Raw genomic sequence first — 15,369 nt, forward strand, 5'->3', positions numbered from 1 at the left:
AAAGCAGCCCCACACCGCCTCCCCGCAGCCCTGCGCCTCAGCAGGAATACCCACCCAGCTTGACGGAGCCATCCCGGCCCAGAAGGATGTTGTCACTTTTGATGTCTCTGTGGATCACCTGCTTGGCATGAAGGAAAGCCAGGCCTTGCAGGCACTGCCAGGGGAAAAAGAAACAGGCGGCCAAAAGTTACCCTGATCTGATTTCATCACATGCAAAAGGAGGCTGCTCCTGAAGATTCACAGATCTCCAAGGAGCAGTGAGTGCTGGCAAGAGGAAGAGCTTGCTGCTGCAGCACTAGGAGAGCAGGATCTTTCCAAGGGAAGGCATATTAGCTTTGGAGGGGGAAGCATCAGTCAGTCGTTGCTCCAGACTGTCCCCTGCAAAGCCAGTCAGAATGAGCGCTGCTGCAGCGGATGCGCTCTCCCCGTCCGGACGACAAACAATGGTTTGCCAAAAGAGGAAAACGTACCTGCCTTGGATACCTAGGGGATCACTGTCGGGTGGGAGACTGGAGGACAAGGGTTCTATGGCTGCCTCGACAGCAGACTTGGAAGTAGCTCTTTTGTCAGTTTGCAGCAGCAAGCACCATGCTGGGTGCCGTGCCATCCTTTGGAGTGGAGACCTGTGACAGATGAGTCTCTCTTTGGCTTGGCCTCTGGTTTAAAACTCTCACAGCAGCACCTTTGCACTTACAGGCAAAGAAGGCAGTGCAGAAAGGCTCTGGGCAAAGGCTTGGGGAGGCAAAGTGCAGAACAGAAAATAAAAAGGAAAAAGAGACAGAGAGTTCAATGATGGTGGATAAGAGTGAAGAACAGAGTACAGGAAGGGCAGGGACACTGGCAGGCAGTTCAGTCCAGATGCTCTTTCTTCTCTGAAGCAGAAGAGCAACACAGAAAGAAAGCTCTGAACATGGAATCACTCACTTTGCAGTGCTTTCAAAGGACTAGCCTTGTCCAAGCCATCCCAAGCACAAGCAGGACCCCTTACCTCCCGACACACTGTTGCTATGTGTCCTACAGCCATCCTTCTCACGGTGACCACATCAGCTAAGGAGCCTCCATCCATATATTCCAACACCAGCAGGACAGCCTCATCCACAAGGTAGCTGCAAGAGGAAAGCAACAGCGTGGAGCTGAACGTGCACAGCTAAATTGCTGTGGGGAAGAAAAGACTACAGCTGAGTTTTGTTTCCAGGTCACTGGTAAATGAAGATGGAATCAAATGAAGACACACTCCACCTAGGCTAGCCAGTGCCTGCCATCTGTGCCACCTAAAGGAGGAAGGCACATCCATGGAAAAGGAGACGGCTTAGGTGGCAAGCAGTGGGAAAAGGAGGTTCAGTGAGGAAAAAGATAAATCTGGAAGTGGACACATCCCAGCAGCTGCTTCATCATCTTCAGACACAAATTGCACCATTCCCTCCAGCAGCAAGGAGACACAGTTTTCACAGCTTTTACTAAAGGCAAGTGGTTGTGCAGCACTGCCAACACCCTTTGGAAAACCTTGCAGAAAGGACAGTCACAAACAGGAAAACAATTTCAGACCTGGCAAATTATGTGTCTCCTAGCCTAGTCTTTTGGCATGCAAGGCTATGGAAAATAGTGGGAACAGCACAAGGTGCATAACCTCTGGCATGTTTTCTCCTCCAACACTTAGAAAAAATCATGCCCCAAACCAGCAAAACCACATGCAGCAAGTGAACATACAGGCTGCTGGCTTAGTAAGAGAGCCAGGTTTCTGAGAGCAATCTTCAAGCTGTTTATGTCAGGAAGCATTCATGGGGACAGAATGCAAACTCCTCCCATGCCTGGTGCAGGAGTGGATTGATGTTCATTGAAAGATCCATTTTCTGCCAGTGGCTAAAGAGCTTTTAAATCTTTGCCTTGCAAGTATGGAAATTAACGTTCCCAAAAAATCACCAGAACTACTTACCTTTCTAAGTAGCTGACAATATTGGCGTTCTTATTTTCTCTCATGAGCAGGATTTCTTTTAATACTCCCTCACAGCCCTGGTGCTGGAGATAAAGTTCCTTTACAGCCACCTACGATGACATTCAAAAGCTCTTAGGGACAGACATGACCAGAGCCTCTTTCTCTGGCCCTCATGGGCCTGGATGCCTTGTCACCTCGGAAAAAAGGGACTCTAAACCATCAACCACAAAGGGCTAACACCACCCTCTGCACCTGCAGGCTTCTCAAACAGATTTTATTTAGCACTACTATTATCATTTACACACGCTTTGGAAGCCAAAAGTAATTTTTCTCCTGTGAAGAGATGGCTGCCAATTCAATTGTGTGCCAGAGTAAACACATAAAACATGATGGGGAAAATGCTGTCAAAAAAGAACTGCAAAGCGACTCAAGGTAAAGTTACAATCCCAGCACATCCTCACTTCTTCAGTTTGGCTTTTGCAACTTTGAAGAACAATCTTTAGAATTGAAATTATTGAATGGGTTTAAAAATGAATACCCCTTTCTGTGGTACACTATGGATGTGCCCCAGGTTCTAAGTACAGGGCTTGGGGCTTTTGGACGCCTCCGAGACCTCCCTCCAAGTGCAGTTCCTGAGCACAGCTCTGCAGCTGGATAAGGAACTACCTTCTCTAATTCCTTACTATTAAGGAAGATGGAATGTATTTCCTGAGAGTCAAAAAGGAGAATTCAGGACTTGGAACTTCTAGCCCCAAAGAGCAGCAAGACTCTCCAAGACACCACCATGCCTGTTCAGAACAGAGAGCATCTCTCTAGTGGAACACAGGATCAACACAAGGTTGTATTATTTAAGGCTCTTCATCAACTTCTTCTCATTCATCTGTGCACGTGTCTCTCTGTGTCTCTGTGTGTGTAGGTGTGTGTGTATGTGAACTAGGTTCCCTAGGACTGAAAGGCAAAACTGTGCTCCAGACAAGATCTCTCTTTCTGAAGGGCTTGCATTGTATTTTCCAACTGAATCACCTGATAGAAAACAAAATATCTGTGTCTGATCCTGGGCTTAAGAGGAATTGGGCTGGAATGATGGCTCTTGCCATCAGCTAATCTATGCACATTTATCCAGTAACTCCAAGCTAGCGTGTCCTCTGAAAGACACCACGGCCATCCTTGCATTCATTCAGGTAGGTAGGAAGGACAAAGTCTGTCCAAAATGCATTTTGCAGCCTGCCTCTAGACAGACTGCTTCTGCAGAACAGCCTCTGCAGCAAAGACAGGCGGCCCAAAGCTCTGGCCACAGATCACATCACAGGGAAAGCACTCAAGAGCTGCAAGATCTGCACGGGCACTCACCGCTTGTCCTGTGGCAGTGTCGAAGGCCTTATAAACAGCTCCAAAGCCCCTAGAATCAGAACAGTGGCAAGAACAGAGAAGTTGTTCAGTGCTGAGGAGCAAAAGGCAGCCCAGGCAGGAGCTCTGTGCTGCCTGCAGTGTCTCTAAAACACTGGGCTTTGTCTACTCTTCAGCCAAGGGCACAGCAGCCCAGCAGCCGTCTGCCATGCAGAGTGTCCAAGAGAAAAGCTGGCTCCCACAGGAAGAAAAAGGGCTGCTAGAATTCTCCAATACACACACTAACTTATGCATGTGGGGGGGGTTTCTTTGCCTTTTTCTTCTTGTATCTCTGCCTGTGACGTGCCTTTCCAGGCAATGAAACACACAGTGCTGCTGGGCCTTCTCACAGCTCTCCTTTCATCCTACCTGCCAAACTCAGGCAATGCCACACAGCCTTTCTTATTTTCCTGACCACTGAATATTGTTTCCAGAAAAATACTACTAAGAAATGCTACTGAGAGCTGTTATCTGACAGCTGTCTGGTGGGAAACAACACACAAAACCTGCTCTCTCAGCTTTTCCTTCCTTCATGAGTGTGGCCATATTACTTTGAATCATACAAAACCATGTCTCCTGGGAAAATAGGCAAACTGGTGCCCCATCTTGGAGGGACAGGAGGGCTTCCAGGTCCTGCTCCTTGAGGCAGCCAAGACATTGTCAGCATCCAGTCATCTTTGATGATGCCTTGTACTGCCTCAGTAGTGAGACAGGGACAATCTGGAGCCAGGCTCTGAAGATGCTTGCAGCTTGCCTGACTTCCCACATGCTATTGCACCACCAAAATTCCTGGCCTGTGGTTCTGTAGAAATAAGTGTGGCTGCACTCACCCAATGCCAAGATGTTCCCATCCAGTGTACTTCTTTTCTGGATCTTCCACACTCACCACACACCCTGAAAGAAACAAAATGCAAGAAGCAAAGTTCAAAACAGAGAGATTGAGCTTGCAGGAGATCTGAAACCCAGCTCCACTCTCTGGGGCTCTGAGCAATTTGTGGTCTTTTGGCTAACGATAACATCAACAAGAACAACAACAACAGCAGCCCCAGCAAAACAGGCAGCTCTGCACAGAGTCTGATTCTCCCACACTCCTTTGCAGGGTTGCCTTGAGGGGAAACTAAGCCCATGGAAAAACCATCAGAGCAGACAGAAATCAGAAGACAAACAGGCACCAAGGCAAGCGGCTGTCATCTACAAATGGGAAGGAGGGCTGAAAAATCAGGAGCCTTCATTTTCTTGGGAAGAAACACTCTCTTGGGAGATTCAGCACAAGATTACATACTTCCAAAGATTCAGTGCACCCTGGGATCTGGGATGAATTTTTATCAACATCTGCTTTTTGCAGAGCAGAAAGAATATTGCAAAGTGAATTCCAGGAGAGGAGGGGATGTTCCCTTCCTCTCAGCAGTTTGCCTAAAGAATGCCTTGACATTTTCAGAGAACAGCAGCTCATGCTACATCCAAGAACAATGACTCTAAGAATTAGAACACTTTTCATTTAGGAGCAGGCTAAGTTCTGAAGATCACTTTGCCCGTTCCTCATTTAGTGAAGAACTACAAGTGCTGGTCTTCAGCCTGGGCTGCAGCAGCCACAGGCACTGGACTTGGCCCCTTGAACAGCACCCACGTGCCCCATCTTCCCAAAGGGCACAGCCCAGACGGGGCACAAGGACAGCGCCGGTCCTCAGGCGCTGCCGTGACACAGACACCTGCACAAAGGAGATGCTGATCCTCTCACCAGCCCAGGCAAAGCTGCAGCAACGGGGCAGCAGCTGCAACCCCACAGCTGAGGAAGGCTCCAGCCCCTGCAGGCACAGCAGCTGTCAGTGGCAGGGCAGGTATGACAAAAAGCTTGGCAAAGCCTACGAACGGCCACTGACAGCCACTGTCAAGAAGCCAGAGGCACACCCAGCTCTGTTACAAGCTATTGACCCCACTCAAGACAGAACATGGTTGTCTTTCTCTTCAGACCCATGGAGGAGTCAATCAATCCACCTTTTGTCCCAACAGCTGATGGCAGACACTGAGTAAACTGGGCTCTGCTCTGTGCCTGACCCGTCAGTCCCTGACAGCACTGCACTGGCAGCCCTTACTAGTTGTAAGAAGCAACTCAGCTCTACTGCAGAGTCACCAAGGCCTTGGTGTGCTTTCCTCCAGTGCAGGAATCTGTGCAGGGATTGAGGCCAATGCTTAGTATTCCAAGAGTGTTTATCAGCTGGGCATTAGCAGTGACAAAGTGCCTGGTACTGCAGGAACATGCAGCAGAGGGGCTGCAGGCTTCCTCCCGAGAATTGCCTGCAGGGCACTTCTATCTGGAAATGCCACATGAATGTGTCTCTTTGATGCATCTTCCTAGGCATACAACTAAAATATCAAACAGGGATTGTCAAAAAAAGTGTGGTGGTTTTCTTCTTTTGGGGCACTTTGAAAACAACTCTTCCTATCTGATACCTCGGGATTGTTCTAACAATGTAACATTTTAACTTTTAGGGCACATTGAAAAGACCTCTTCCTCTCTTATTTGTGCTATCATTTGATGTTCTCATCCAGAAGGTCAGGCTAACCAAAATGTAGAATTCTTATCAAACCCAAACTGTAGAAGGAACAGTAGAAGTACTAACAGTCATAAAAACAACACCAGCATTAAACCAGCCCCACAGACAACCAAGTTCTGGGAAGTATTTTGTCTCCAATGGCTGGTGACAGGTCAGGAGTCTAAAAGGAATCCAGGAAGCCAAGTGTTCTCATCAGTTTGGCCAGACTAGCACACACACCTTCACGGAGGCATTGGCTGGGTTGCAGCCTTCTGCTGCTTGCAAAACAATCCCTGCTTTTGTCTTCACTGCACAGGGAAGCTCAGGCAAAGCCCACCCACTCCCAGCTGCCCTCAAAGGCAAAAGGAATGCCCCAAAGTGCTGCCTGGCTGCCCCCAAGCACAACACTGGCCTCTGTAGAGATCCACAATATCTGTCTTGTTGCCATGATAATTTAGGGAAAAAGCCTCTGCTAGGATTTTTCCTGTCCTGAAGAGCTGAGAGCCTCAGGAAAGAAATGTAAACAATGGCTATCTGCTGCTGTGGAATGCCACGGGTGCATCTTCCATTAGTTCATGTAGATTGTTTTCAATCAGTGACCAATCACAGCCACCTGTGCCAAGGCTGTGAGCAGTCACAGGTTTTTGTTATTGATTCCTATTCTATTCTTGTCTTGGTAGCCTTCTGATCTTCTTCTCTCTGTTCTTTTAGTATAGTTGTAATGTAGTATTTTAGTATAATATATAACATAATAAATCAGCCTTCTGATGAAAATGGAGTCAAGCCTTGTGTCCTCGCACCAGGGATCTCAGTCTAAGCAAGAATTGATGACCCCTGGACGTGTGAAACTGATGGTCACCCCAAGAGTGACCATGGAATCTAGCCTGGAGCTGAAGAAACGAGACCCTGAAGATGGGCAGAGTTCACAGCCAAGGCAAACAGGAGAACCTGTTGGACTTTCCTGGAGATTGTGTCCAGAGACTGCAGAGCAGCAGAGCTGCACAGCTGGATCCACAAGGACACTGTCTAAAGGTACTGTTATTTTTTCCCTTCCTGAAGATCCTGCCATTCGCAAAAGGTGGGAGGAAAGTTGGGAAAATGTACCTTCGGAAGCTCAGGTTCCGTTTACTGCGTCAGAGGAGAAAGTTATTAAACTCTGGTGCAGATGGGGACGCAGGGACAGAATTCCTCAATGTATGTTGGAGAGACGGTGTTATGAGTTCTTCAGATGGGCAAAATTTCATAGATTTATTACAAATGTCGTAGACTCCCTTGATTTAGGTTTTTGGGAGTTCATGGACGCTCTTTTTAGGTGGACAATAGTCCAGCGTGTTCAATGCCCAATGATGCATGCAGTGCACGTACTGATTTATGGCGTTATCTTGAAATGGGGACGGGCTGCGGGGGACATCATGGCTCGGGAGCGCAGTCGCGTTCTGTCCCCGCCAGCTTCGGCACGAGAGAAGCCTCTCAAAGAAGACGAACCGCGAGTTTGCATTCCCCCCGCACTGCCCACAGCTGAGCAAAAGTTTTTCTCCGCTCCCTTGGAGCAAACAGATCTACCTTCCCCCCCTCTCCTTCTCTTGGGGGGGATGAAAAACCGAACCCGCCGCTTTCCGGGCCGGCCCCGCCCGCTTCGCCGCGAAATTCTCCGCTTCCCCCACCCCGGGAGGGAGCGGATCCGGCTCCGCCTCAGCCAGCCCCGCGGGAGGCGCCGGACCCCGCGGCTCCGCCTCAGCCAGCCCCGCGGGAGGCGCCGGACCCCGCGGCTCCGCCTCAGCCGGCTCCGCCCGCGGCCCCGCAGCCGCCCGGGCCAGCTCCGCCGGCTCTGATGACTGCGCCTGCGCCGCGGCACCCGGAACCGCCTCCCGCCGATCCGCCCGTGTTGCCAGGCAGCGCGATCAACAACAGTGATTCCCCGGCTGTGCTGCTGCTCCCGGGAGCTGCAGGAGCTGCCTCCGTGTCTTCTTTCTCTGCATCCCAGCCGGCAACTGAATTCGCAACGGTGCAGGCGGCGCCTGCGCGGGCCGACCCCGCTCCGAGCCCGCCGCCCCCGCCTGTCCCGCCGCTCCCTGCCGATCCAATTGCAGTGCAAGAGCTTGCTGAGAATGGTGCTGAGCCCACGAGACCGCCTCAAAAGTCGACACCAGCGCCCGTGCTGCCTGCACCACCCACCCCAGTTGTCCCGCAGGTTTCCGAAACTCCATCATTCACATCAAACCCTGCGAAAAGCCTATCCTTCCGTAAAAAAAGTATAACCCTCCAGCTGACTGCAGGAGCAGTTCGGCTGGCTGTGTTCAAAATCAATATAGTTTTTAAATCACTTCGCGTATAGTCGAGAGCTTCTCCCTAGAAGTTAAAGTGCCTGCCTTCCCCCGAGCGCCCCTGCGGCGTGGGGGAGTTGGCTCCTGTAACATCTACCTCTAGTTCCCAACCCAGTAGAGATAAAAGTAGTGCCAAAAAGCAAAAAGCAGAAAAAATAACATTTACCTTACAAAAACAAGAGACACAGAGCAAAGCAAGCACTGCTCGCTTGCTCTGGAGACAAGAAACCCTCAAATCTAAAATAACAATTCCTGAGAAAACTTCTCTTCTCCAGCTGCCAGTGTGCACCAGTGCTTCTAAAAAAAAAAACATTTCGTCATTTCTACTCTCAAAACACTAGCAGCATAGTCCTACCAAGTTCTGAGCGTGCAGAGCCCGCCTCACAAGCTAGTTCTAAGCCGTTTAACTCATTTCCCTGGGCCGGGGCCATCGCCCCGTCCAGTGCTGAGTTCAAAAACTTTGCTTTCCCCACAAGAACCTAGGCCACCATTCTGTGAGCCAAGTCTGAGTTCTCTGGTCCGCCCACCAGGACCAGAGCCACCCAAGGGTCCTAGAGACACTCTGCTGCTGCTACTCTTCTTCTAATGAAAAAAAAAAAATAATAATAATAAAGAAAAGTGGAAAGAGCTAGCAGCTCAAAAGCATTGAAAAGCCAAAAATTAGCCTCAGCCCAAGTGGTTCAATGAAGGGCTGTGGCCAGGGCATTCCAGAAATTTTCTCTGAATTGTTTCATGACTGTCAATGAATTGTTTGCTAATTCTTGTTTTCTTTAGCAGTTCTTTGTTTCAGAATTCTGCAAGCCTGTTTCAGGACCAAAGGGGACTTCCAGAGATGTCAAAAAAGAACATCTTCAGTCCATGGACTCTGTCCTGAAATTCAGCTGCTTGGACTTGAAACAATGAACCTTCCTTGCATGAGTTTTTGCATTTTCTTATTTTTTAAGATTGTTTTAGTGATATGATATAATTAGATGTTTGATAAGTGAAGAATTTCCCTGAATGTTCCACAGGTGAAGAATTTCCCTGACCATTCCACATCAGCAAATGATTGAGATTTTGATTGGCAACAGATGAACCTCAAGAGGTGTTGTTCTCTCTTCTGCAAGGCCCCAGTAGAAGAGATTGCAAACATTTCTTTTTCTATTTAATTTAATAAATTTAAAAGGGTGAGATGTTGCCATGATATTTTAGTGAAAAAGCCTCTGCTAGGATTTTTCCTGTCCTGAGGAGCTGAGAGCCTCAGGAAAGAAATGTAAACAATGGCTATCTGCTGCTGTGGAATGCCACGGGTGCATCTTCCATTAGGTCGTGTAGATTGTTTTCAATCAGTGACCAATCACAGCCACCTGTGCCAAGGCTGTGAGCAGTCACAGGTTTTTGTTATTGATTCCTATTCTATTCTTGTCTTGGTAGCTTTCTGATCTTCTTCTCTCTGTCCTTTTCGTATAGTTGTAATGTAGTATTTTAGTATAATATATAACATAATAAATCAGCCTTCTGATGAAAATGGAGTCAAGCCTCGTGTCCTCGTCCAAAGGGTCGCAGTTTAAACAAGAGAGCCTCACACTGGTTTTGCTTTCAAACTAGGACACAAATCCATCTCTTTATTTGAACACAGGAATGGGCCATTGCCTACCCTGCAAGGGGGAGTTGGAGGGGCGGGGAGGGTGGGGTGGGGTGTCACCTTCAGTGTTGCCTAGAGGGCAAGGCCAGGGGGCTCAGGGGCAGAGGAAGGGATGTGTTGGTCTCAGGAGGTGCTGGAAGGTGCTGGGCTGGTCCTGGGGTCCCTAGCGGAACTCGGGTTGGCTGGGATGGGACAGACGGAGAGAAAAAAAGGAATAAAGGAAGCTTGGGGAGGCCCATGCGGAGAGCAGGTGGCAGTGGGATCTACGGGGCAATAAGAGGCTTCCTTGTCGACGGTTGTTCTGGGGTCCTCTTCACAGAAGACTTGAGAGGGCTGTCCAGGCCGTTCCTGCTGCTGGAGGAGCTGCTCACGCTCTCTGGGTGTGAGGTGCAGCCACCGTCTTCCAACTCCTGTCCCGAGGTGCTCCTGTGCAGAGAGGAGGTGGCTGAGGCCCCAGCTGCCAGTGGCACACAGGGACCCTCCTGCACAGCACGGTCCAGAGCTGGCAAGGCTCCCCAGCACAGCTGGAGCTGCTGGCACAGCTGGGCCCAGCTGGACAGCTGCCCCTCAAGGCCCCGGCCAGCAGGGCACGGCTCTGGGCAGGGTCCCTGGCCAGGAGCGGGCCCCAGAGCACCTCTGCCTTTCAAGGGCAACCTCGGCCCTGCTCTTTCTCCTCCCCACCTCCCTCTGCCTCTGCCCTGTGCCCCTGGGGCTGCTCTTGGCCAGGCAGCCTCAGTGGGAGCCAGCACTGGCTGCAGCCCCAGCGGGGCCCCCAGGACAAGGCCCAGCAATTGAGAGGCCACTGGAAGCACTGGGCAGCAGCAGAACCCTCAGCAGAGTTATTTGGACAATCATGGACTGGCCACAACTCCACTGCAGCCTCAATGGGAATGTTCCCTGTCCACGCTGGACTTTGAAAAGAAGCTGTTGGAGGGGGCAGGCAATAAAACACTCACTGTTTTCTGTTCCAGGAATACCAGATTCCAATGCAGAACAACATGAAGACAAGCTCCAAATAAAGCATGCCTGCCAGACACCCTAGCCAGCAGCCGGTTCCCTGACAGAAACCCCTTCCGAGGCCATCCTGGGCATTGGGAACAGGTCTTGTGGTGCCGGCTGCATCTGTGGGAGCAATGGGGACCGTGAGACCATGCTGTGCTGCACTGCTGAGCTGGCAGCACGGTGGATACGGGCAGGACGTTCTCTGTTTCCCCCAGAGCTGGGGCCTGCAGGCACCTTGCCGGCCCTTGGCACAGGCTGTGCCAGCCAACAAAGCCCAGCAGGTTGGGAGGAGAGCCCGGGGCCAGCGCAGCTTCTTGGGCAGTGGCTGCTGCCAGGGACACGGGCCAAAGCCATCCCTGAGCAGCCACTGCCACCCCTGGCCCTCCCTGCCCCGTGACAGCTCCCCCAGCCCCAGGGGACAGGCTCAGGCCCTGTCAGGACCCAGCGCAGCCCCTGCCCAGTCGGGGAGCCAGGGCTGGCTCTGGCCCTGGGCTGGCGGCAGGGCTCCCGCTCGGGGCTGCTCCTGTGCCTTGGGCCTCTGGGCACTCAGGGCCAGCTCCGCAGCAGCTGCAGCGCCAGGGACGTTGCTGCAGCAGTCCCGTTTCCCCGGGGCTCTGAACCAGCTCCAGAGGCCTGGAAGCCGAGGCGCCTCCAGCTTTGGCTGCTGCCGGGCCGGGCAAGGGCAGGCCCTGGGGGAAGAGCTGCTGCCACACAGCCCCGGCCAGGGCTGAGCCCGGCACAGCAATTACCTGCTGTGCCTGTGCCCGTGTCTGCCATCGCCTTCCTTCCTGCAGCTAGGGCTGCCAATGAGCCACTGCTTCTCCCTGAGTGTTCCTCCTCCTGCAGAGCCTTTTGGTCCATCACTTGAAAAAGGAAAAAAGGGACAACTGGATCAAATGGAAATATTCCCCACTGGGGAGGTGGCACCTTCAGGAGGCAATGCTTGTCTAAGTCACAGGTAAAGATCAGGAAAAAGCCCAGGTAATTGGGGCTGGGCCAGTGCACTCCCTTGTGCAAACAGCTGCACCTCCTGATCTTCTCAGAGACTGGCAAATGGCAGGGGATCTCAGGCCCAGAGTACAGTTGGGGCACCCTATCAGCTAATGCCAAATTCCATCCTGCAGAGGCTGGGGAGGAATTGCAGCCAGGCCAGGCTGGGAAACAGCCCTGCAGGGCGTGAAAGCAGCAGCGAGGCAGCGAGGCTGCCATGGATCCCTTCCTGCTGTGCCGGGCACGGCGTGTCCAGATGTGCAGCCAAAGCCCCTGGCTGCTGAGTCCCAGGGGAAGCATGAGGGAAACGCACCCACCTTGTCCTCCAGGTGCTTCCTTCTGTGTTTGTCTCCAGAATTCATCTGAGTCATGAGACGTTTTGGCGGCAAAAACTTGGGTCTTTCCTTTTGGAGGACCTTAAGAGAAAGTAGTTCCATTTCCCAGGAATGGATCCCACAAAAGCGGGACTCAGCCTGTGGGGTCAGCAGGGACACACTACTCACCCCTGCCATGGGAGCTGGGTTGGGGCCAAGCATCCAGCCCTGGAGCTTGAGAAGTCCTCCCCGCAGACACACCTGTAACTCAACAGCCACAGAAGCTTCTGCCATCTCTGCTGATGTGCACGGGCTCCACTAAGCCGCAGGAGCGGTGAGGGGATCGTGCAGGGCGAGGGCACACACGTGCATGGTTCTGTGCTGGCACCTGCAGCGATGCCTCCCTGGGCCAGCTTTGGGCTCTGAGCTGGCAGCTCTCCCAGGGGAAAGGCCTTGACCTACCCTCAGCATCTCCCAGAGCCTCAGTCCTGGATGTGGGACCTTCACCGGCAGGTTCAGCTGCAAAGAAAGGCAGGACAGAAGAGCTCCTGTGGCACTGCAGGAGATCCTCAGGCTGCCCACAAGGCTCAGCCCCGGGGCACAGCCCTGGGCCCGGCCCCTTCCCTCTCTGCTCTTCTCTGTGGCTGCACAGAGCACACGGAAGGACACACTGGCACAGCACACGGGAGGAGGACTGAAAGATCAATGCTCCTTCCTCCCACTGACAGCGATCCTGTGGGAGCCCTCAGGCCTCCAGAAGGGAGCAGGGAAAGATTCTCAGAATCCTTCAGCTCTTACATAATGTTAAGGGAAATGGTTTATAAATGAGCTTTGGTTGCATTGATCCTGATTATTCACTAAGGAAAGGCCGAATGAAAACTTGCCTCCAGCATCCTCCAGGAACTTCAAACCATCCTTCATCAGGACTTCCTGAAAACCCATGTCACGATTCCAGTCTAAAAGGGAGCAGAGATCAGAACCATATCTGTGGCATGCTGGGATCCCCTAATGCTACAGGGAAAAGGGCAATGCAAGGGGGTGGGGTAAGGCTATGGGACCCAGATGGGAATGGACATGGCCAAAGGTGCACAGGGGCCTGGGGAGCTCTAGGCTGGCTCCTGGTCACTCTCCACACTCTTTCCCTGCCCTCAGCAACATCCCTGGGAGGGGTGGCTGGAGCAGCACAGGGCCGTGGGGCTCTCTCCCTCAGACACAGAGGAAATCCTCCCTAAAGTACGGGGGAAAACTGCAGCAGGCAGTGACACAGCTATGCCTCCCTCCTACACTCCCTCCTGCCCTCCTTCTGCTGGGACAGCTCCCAGATCCCAAGGGCAAACAGCCAGGCCCTCTCAGGACACACTGGAGCCTTGCTCTCCCCCTCTGTCCTTTCCCCACCGTGGGCACCCCGTGCAGTCACTCCCAGGTTTCAGGACATGTCTCCCATGGAGGGACCCCAGCAGGACTGCACAGGACCCGAGTGCCCTGCGCCTGCTCGGGATAATTCCCCTGGGCTGTGCCGCTCTAGTCCAGGCTGTGCCCGCACTGCCAAGCAGCAGAGAGGGCAGCTCCAGCCTCAGCAGGGCTCAGGCCCAGAGGCACAGCAATTACCTCCTGTGCCTGTGCCTGGCATGGCCTCCCTTCCTGCAGCAGAGGCTGGCACGGAACCACTGCTTCCTCCGGCAAATGCATCCTTCTGCACAGGCTCTCCTTTCATTTCTGGAGAATGGAAAAGAGACAGCTGGATCAGATGGAAACATTCCTCACTGGGAATGGGGAAGGTGACAATTTCAGGAGGCATCACTTGTGAAAGGAATGGATGAGGATCAGAAAACAACCAGGATTTTGGGACAACCCAAGGCTGCTTCCTTCCCCAAACAGCCCCAACATCTGATCTGCCTGGACAGAAGGAATTTGCAGGGGATCTGAGGGTGGGCATGGACTGTGGTGCAATTAGGCCTGCCTGTCAGCTGATGCCAAATGCCTTCCTGCAGAGGCTGGGCAGAAGCTGCAGCCAGGCCAGGCTGGGAAACAGCCCTGCAGGGCGTGGAAGCAGTAGCAGGGCAGCGAGGCTGCCATGGATCCCTTCCCGAAGTGCCGGGCACGGCGTGTCCAGATGTGCAGCCAAAGCCCCTGGCTGCTGAGTCCCAGGGGAAGCATGAGGGAAATGCACCCACCTTGTCTTCTCTGCAGACGTTCCTTCAGCATTTGCCACATGATTTCTAATGGGTCCCGGAATTTCTTGCCTGCCATGTCTTTGGTCTCTCCTGTTGGAAGACCTTAAGAGAAAGTAGTTCCATTTCCCAGGAATGGACCCCACAAAAGCACGGCTCAGTCTGAGGGGTCAGCAGGGACACACTACTCACCACTGCCATGGGAGCTGGGCTTTTGTGCAGCATCCAAGGTAGGAGTTGGTGGAGTCGTCCCTGCAGACACATCTGTAACACAACAGCCACAGAAGCTTCGGTCACCTGCTTCTTACCATTCAGTCAAACATTACGTCTTGTTGGGACAGTGAGAACATACCTGCAGAATGCCCAGAGGGCTTCACAACTTCAGAGCGCCAGGCTAATGGGGAATCCTTCCCAGCCTCCCAGTCTGGAACCAAACCAAGATGAGAACTGTTTCCATTGTGTGCTAGGGCTGGCTCTGGCCCTGGGCTGGCAGCAGGGCTCCCGCTCGGGGCTGCTCCTGTGCCTTGGGCCTCTGGGCACTCAGGGCCAGCTCCGCAGCAGCTGCAGCGCCAGGGACGTTGCTTCACCAGTCCCGTTTCCCCGGGGCTCTGAACCAGCTCCAGAGGCCTGGAAGCCAAGGCACCTCCAGCTTTGGCTGCTGCCAGGCCGGGCAAGGGCAGGCCCTGGGGGAAGAGCTGCTGCCACACAGCCCCGGCCAGGGCTGAGCCCGGCACAGCAATTACCTGCTGTGCCTGTGCCCGTGTCTGCCATCGCCTTCCTTCCTGCAGCAGGGGCTGCCACCGAAGATGGAGTGCTTCCTTCAAGAAATGCCACCTTCCACTGAAGCACTATGTCCATCTCTTGACAAAGGAAGGGAGACAGCTGCATCAGATGGAGCTGTTCCCCACTTGGGCGGTGGCATCAGAGGTAATATTTGTGAAATTTATGGAGCAGGAAAATGGCCAGATTACAGTGGCATGATGTGAGCACTTCCACCTCCAAACAGCCACCCTTTTCCTAATCTGCAGGGCTGGATATAGTGGGGGATCTCAGGGTGTGTTACAGTTTGGGCTGCCTGTCAGCTGATGCCA

General features: G+C 52.7%; 2 protein-coding genes across 2 annotated transcripts in view; both read right to left on the bottom strand.

The window, feature by feature from the left end:
- Positions 1-15,369, bottom strand: part of LOC135308305 (uncharacterized) — a 624,983-nt gene that overhangs the window by 500,978 nt on the left and 108,636 nt on the right. Inside the window, exon 6 of the mRNA XM_064433245.1 lies at positions 15,022-15,138. Within this exon, the coding sequence (XP_064289315.1) occupies positions 15,022-15,138 (117 nt within the window). The remainder of the gene's footprint in view (positions 1-15,021; positions 15,139-15,369) is intronic.
- LOC135308285 (serine/threonine-protein kinase PAK 1-like) lies at positions 38-3,656 on the bottom strand. The gene is made up of 3 exons (XM_064433223.1): positions 1,934-3,656; positions 989-1,106; positions 38-154 (listed from the first exon to the last, which is right to left on the bottom strand). The coding sequence occupies exons 1-3, from the start codon at positions 1,975-1,977 to the stop codon at positions 38-40; spliced, it is 279 nt and encodes a 92-aa protein (XP_064289293.1). The 5' UTR covers positions 1,978-3,656.

The sequence above is a fragment of the Passer domesticus genome, chromosome 9 (genome assembly GCF_036417665.1).
Source record: "Passer domesticus isolate bPasDom1 chromosome 9, bPasDom1.hap1, whole genome shotgun sequence".
In the NCBI taxonomy this organism is placed as follows: Eukaryota; Metazoa; Chordata; class Aves; order Passeriformes; family Passeridae; genus Passer; species Passer domesticus.

Bases quoted from the DNA above. Each gene is read 5' to 3' on its own strand.
- LOC135308285 (XM_064433223.1), bottom strand. From the start codon at position 1,977: ATGAGAGAAAATAAGAACGCCAATATTGTCAGCTACTTAGAAAG. The intron at 1,107-1,933 runs GTAAGTAGTTCT...TTCCTCTTGCAG, and splicing joins ATTGTCAGCTACTTAGAAAG to CTACCTTGTGGATGAGGCTG. The intron at 155-988 runs GTAAGGGGTCCT...TTCCCCTGGCAG, and splicing joins TAGCAACAGTGTGTCGGGAG to TGCCTGCAAGGCCTGGCTTT.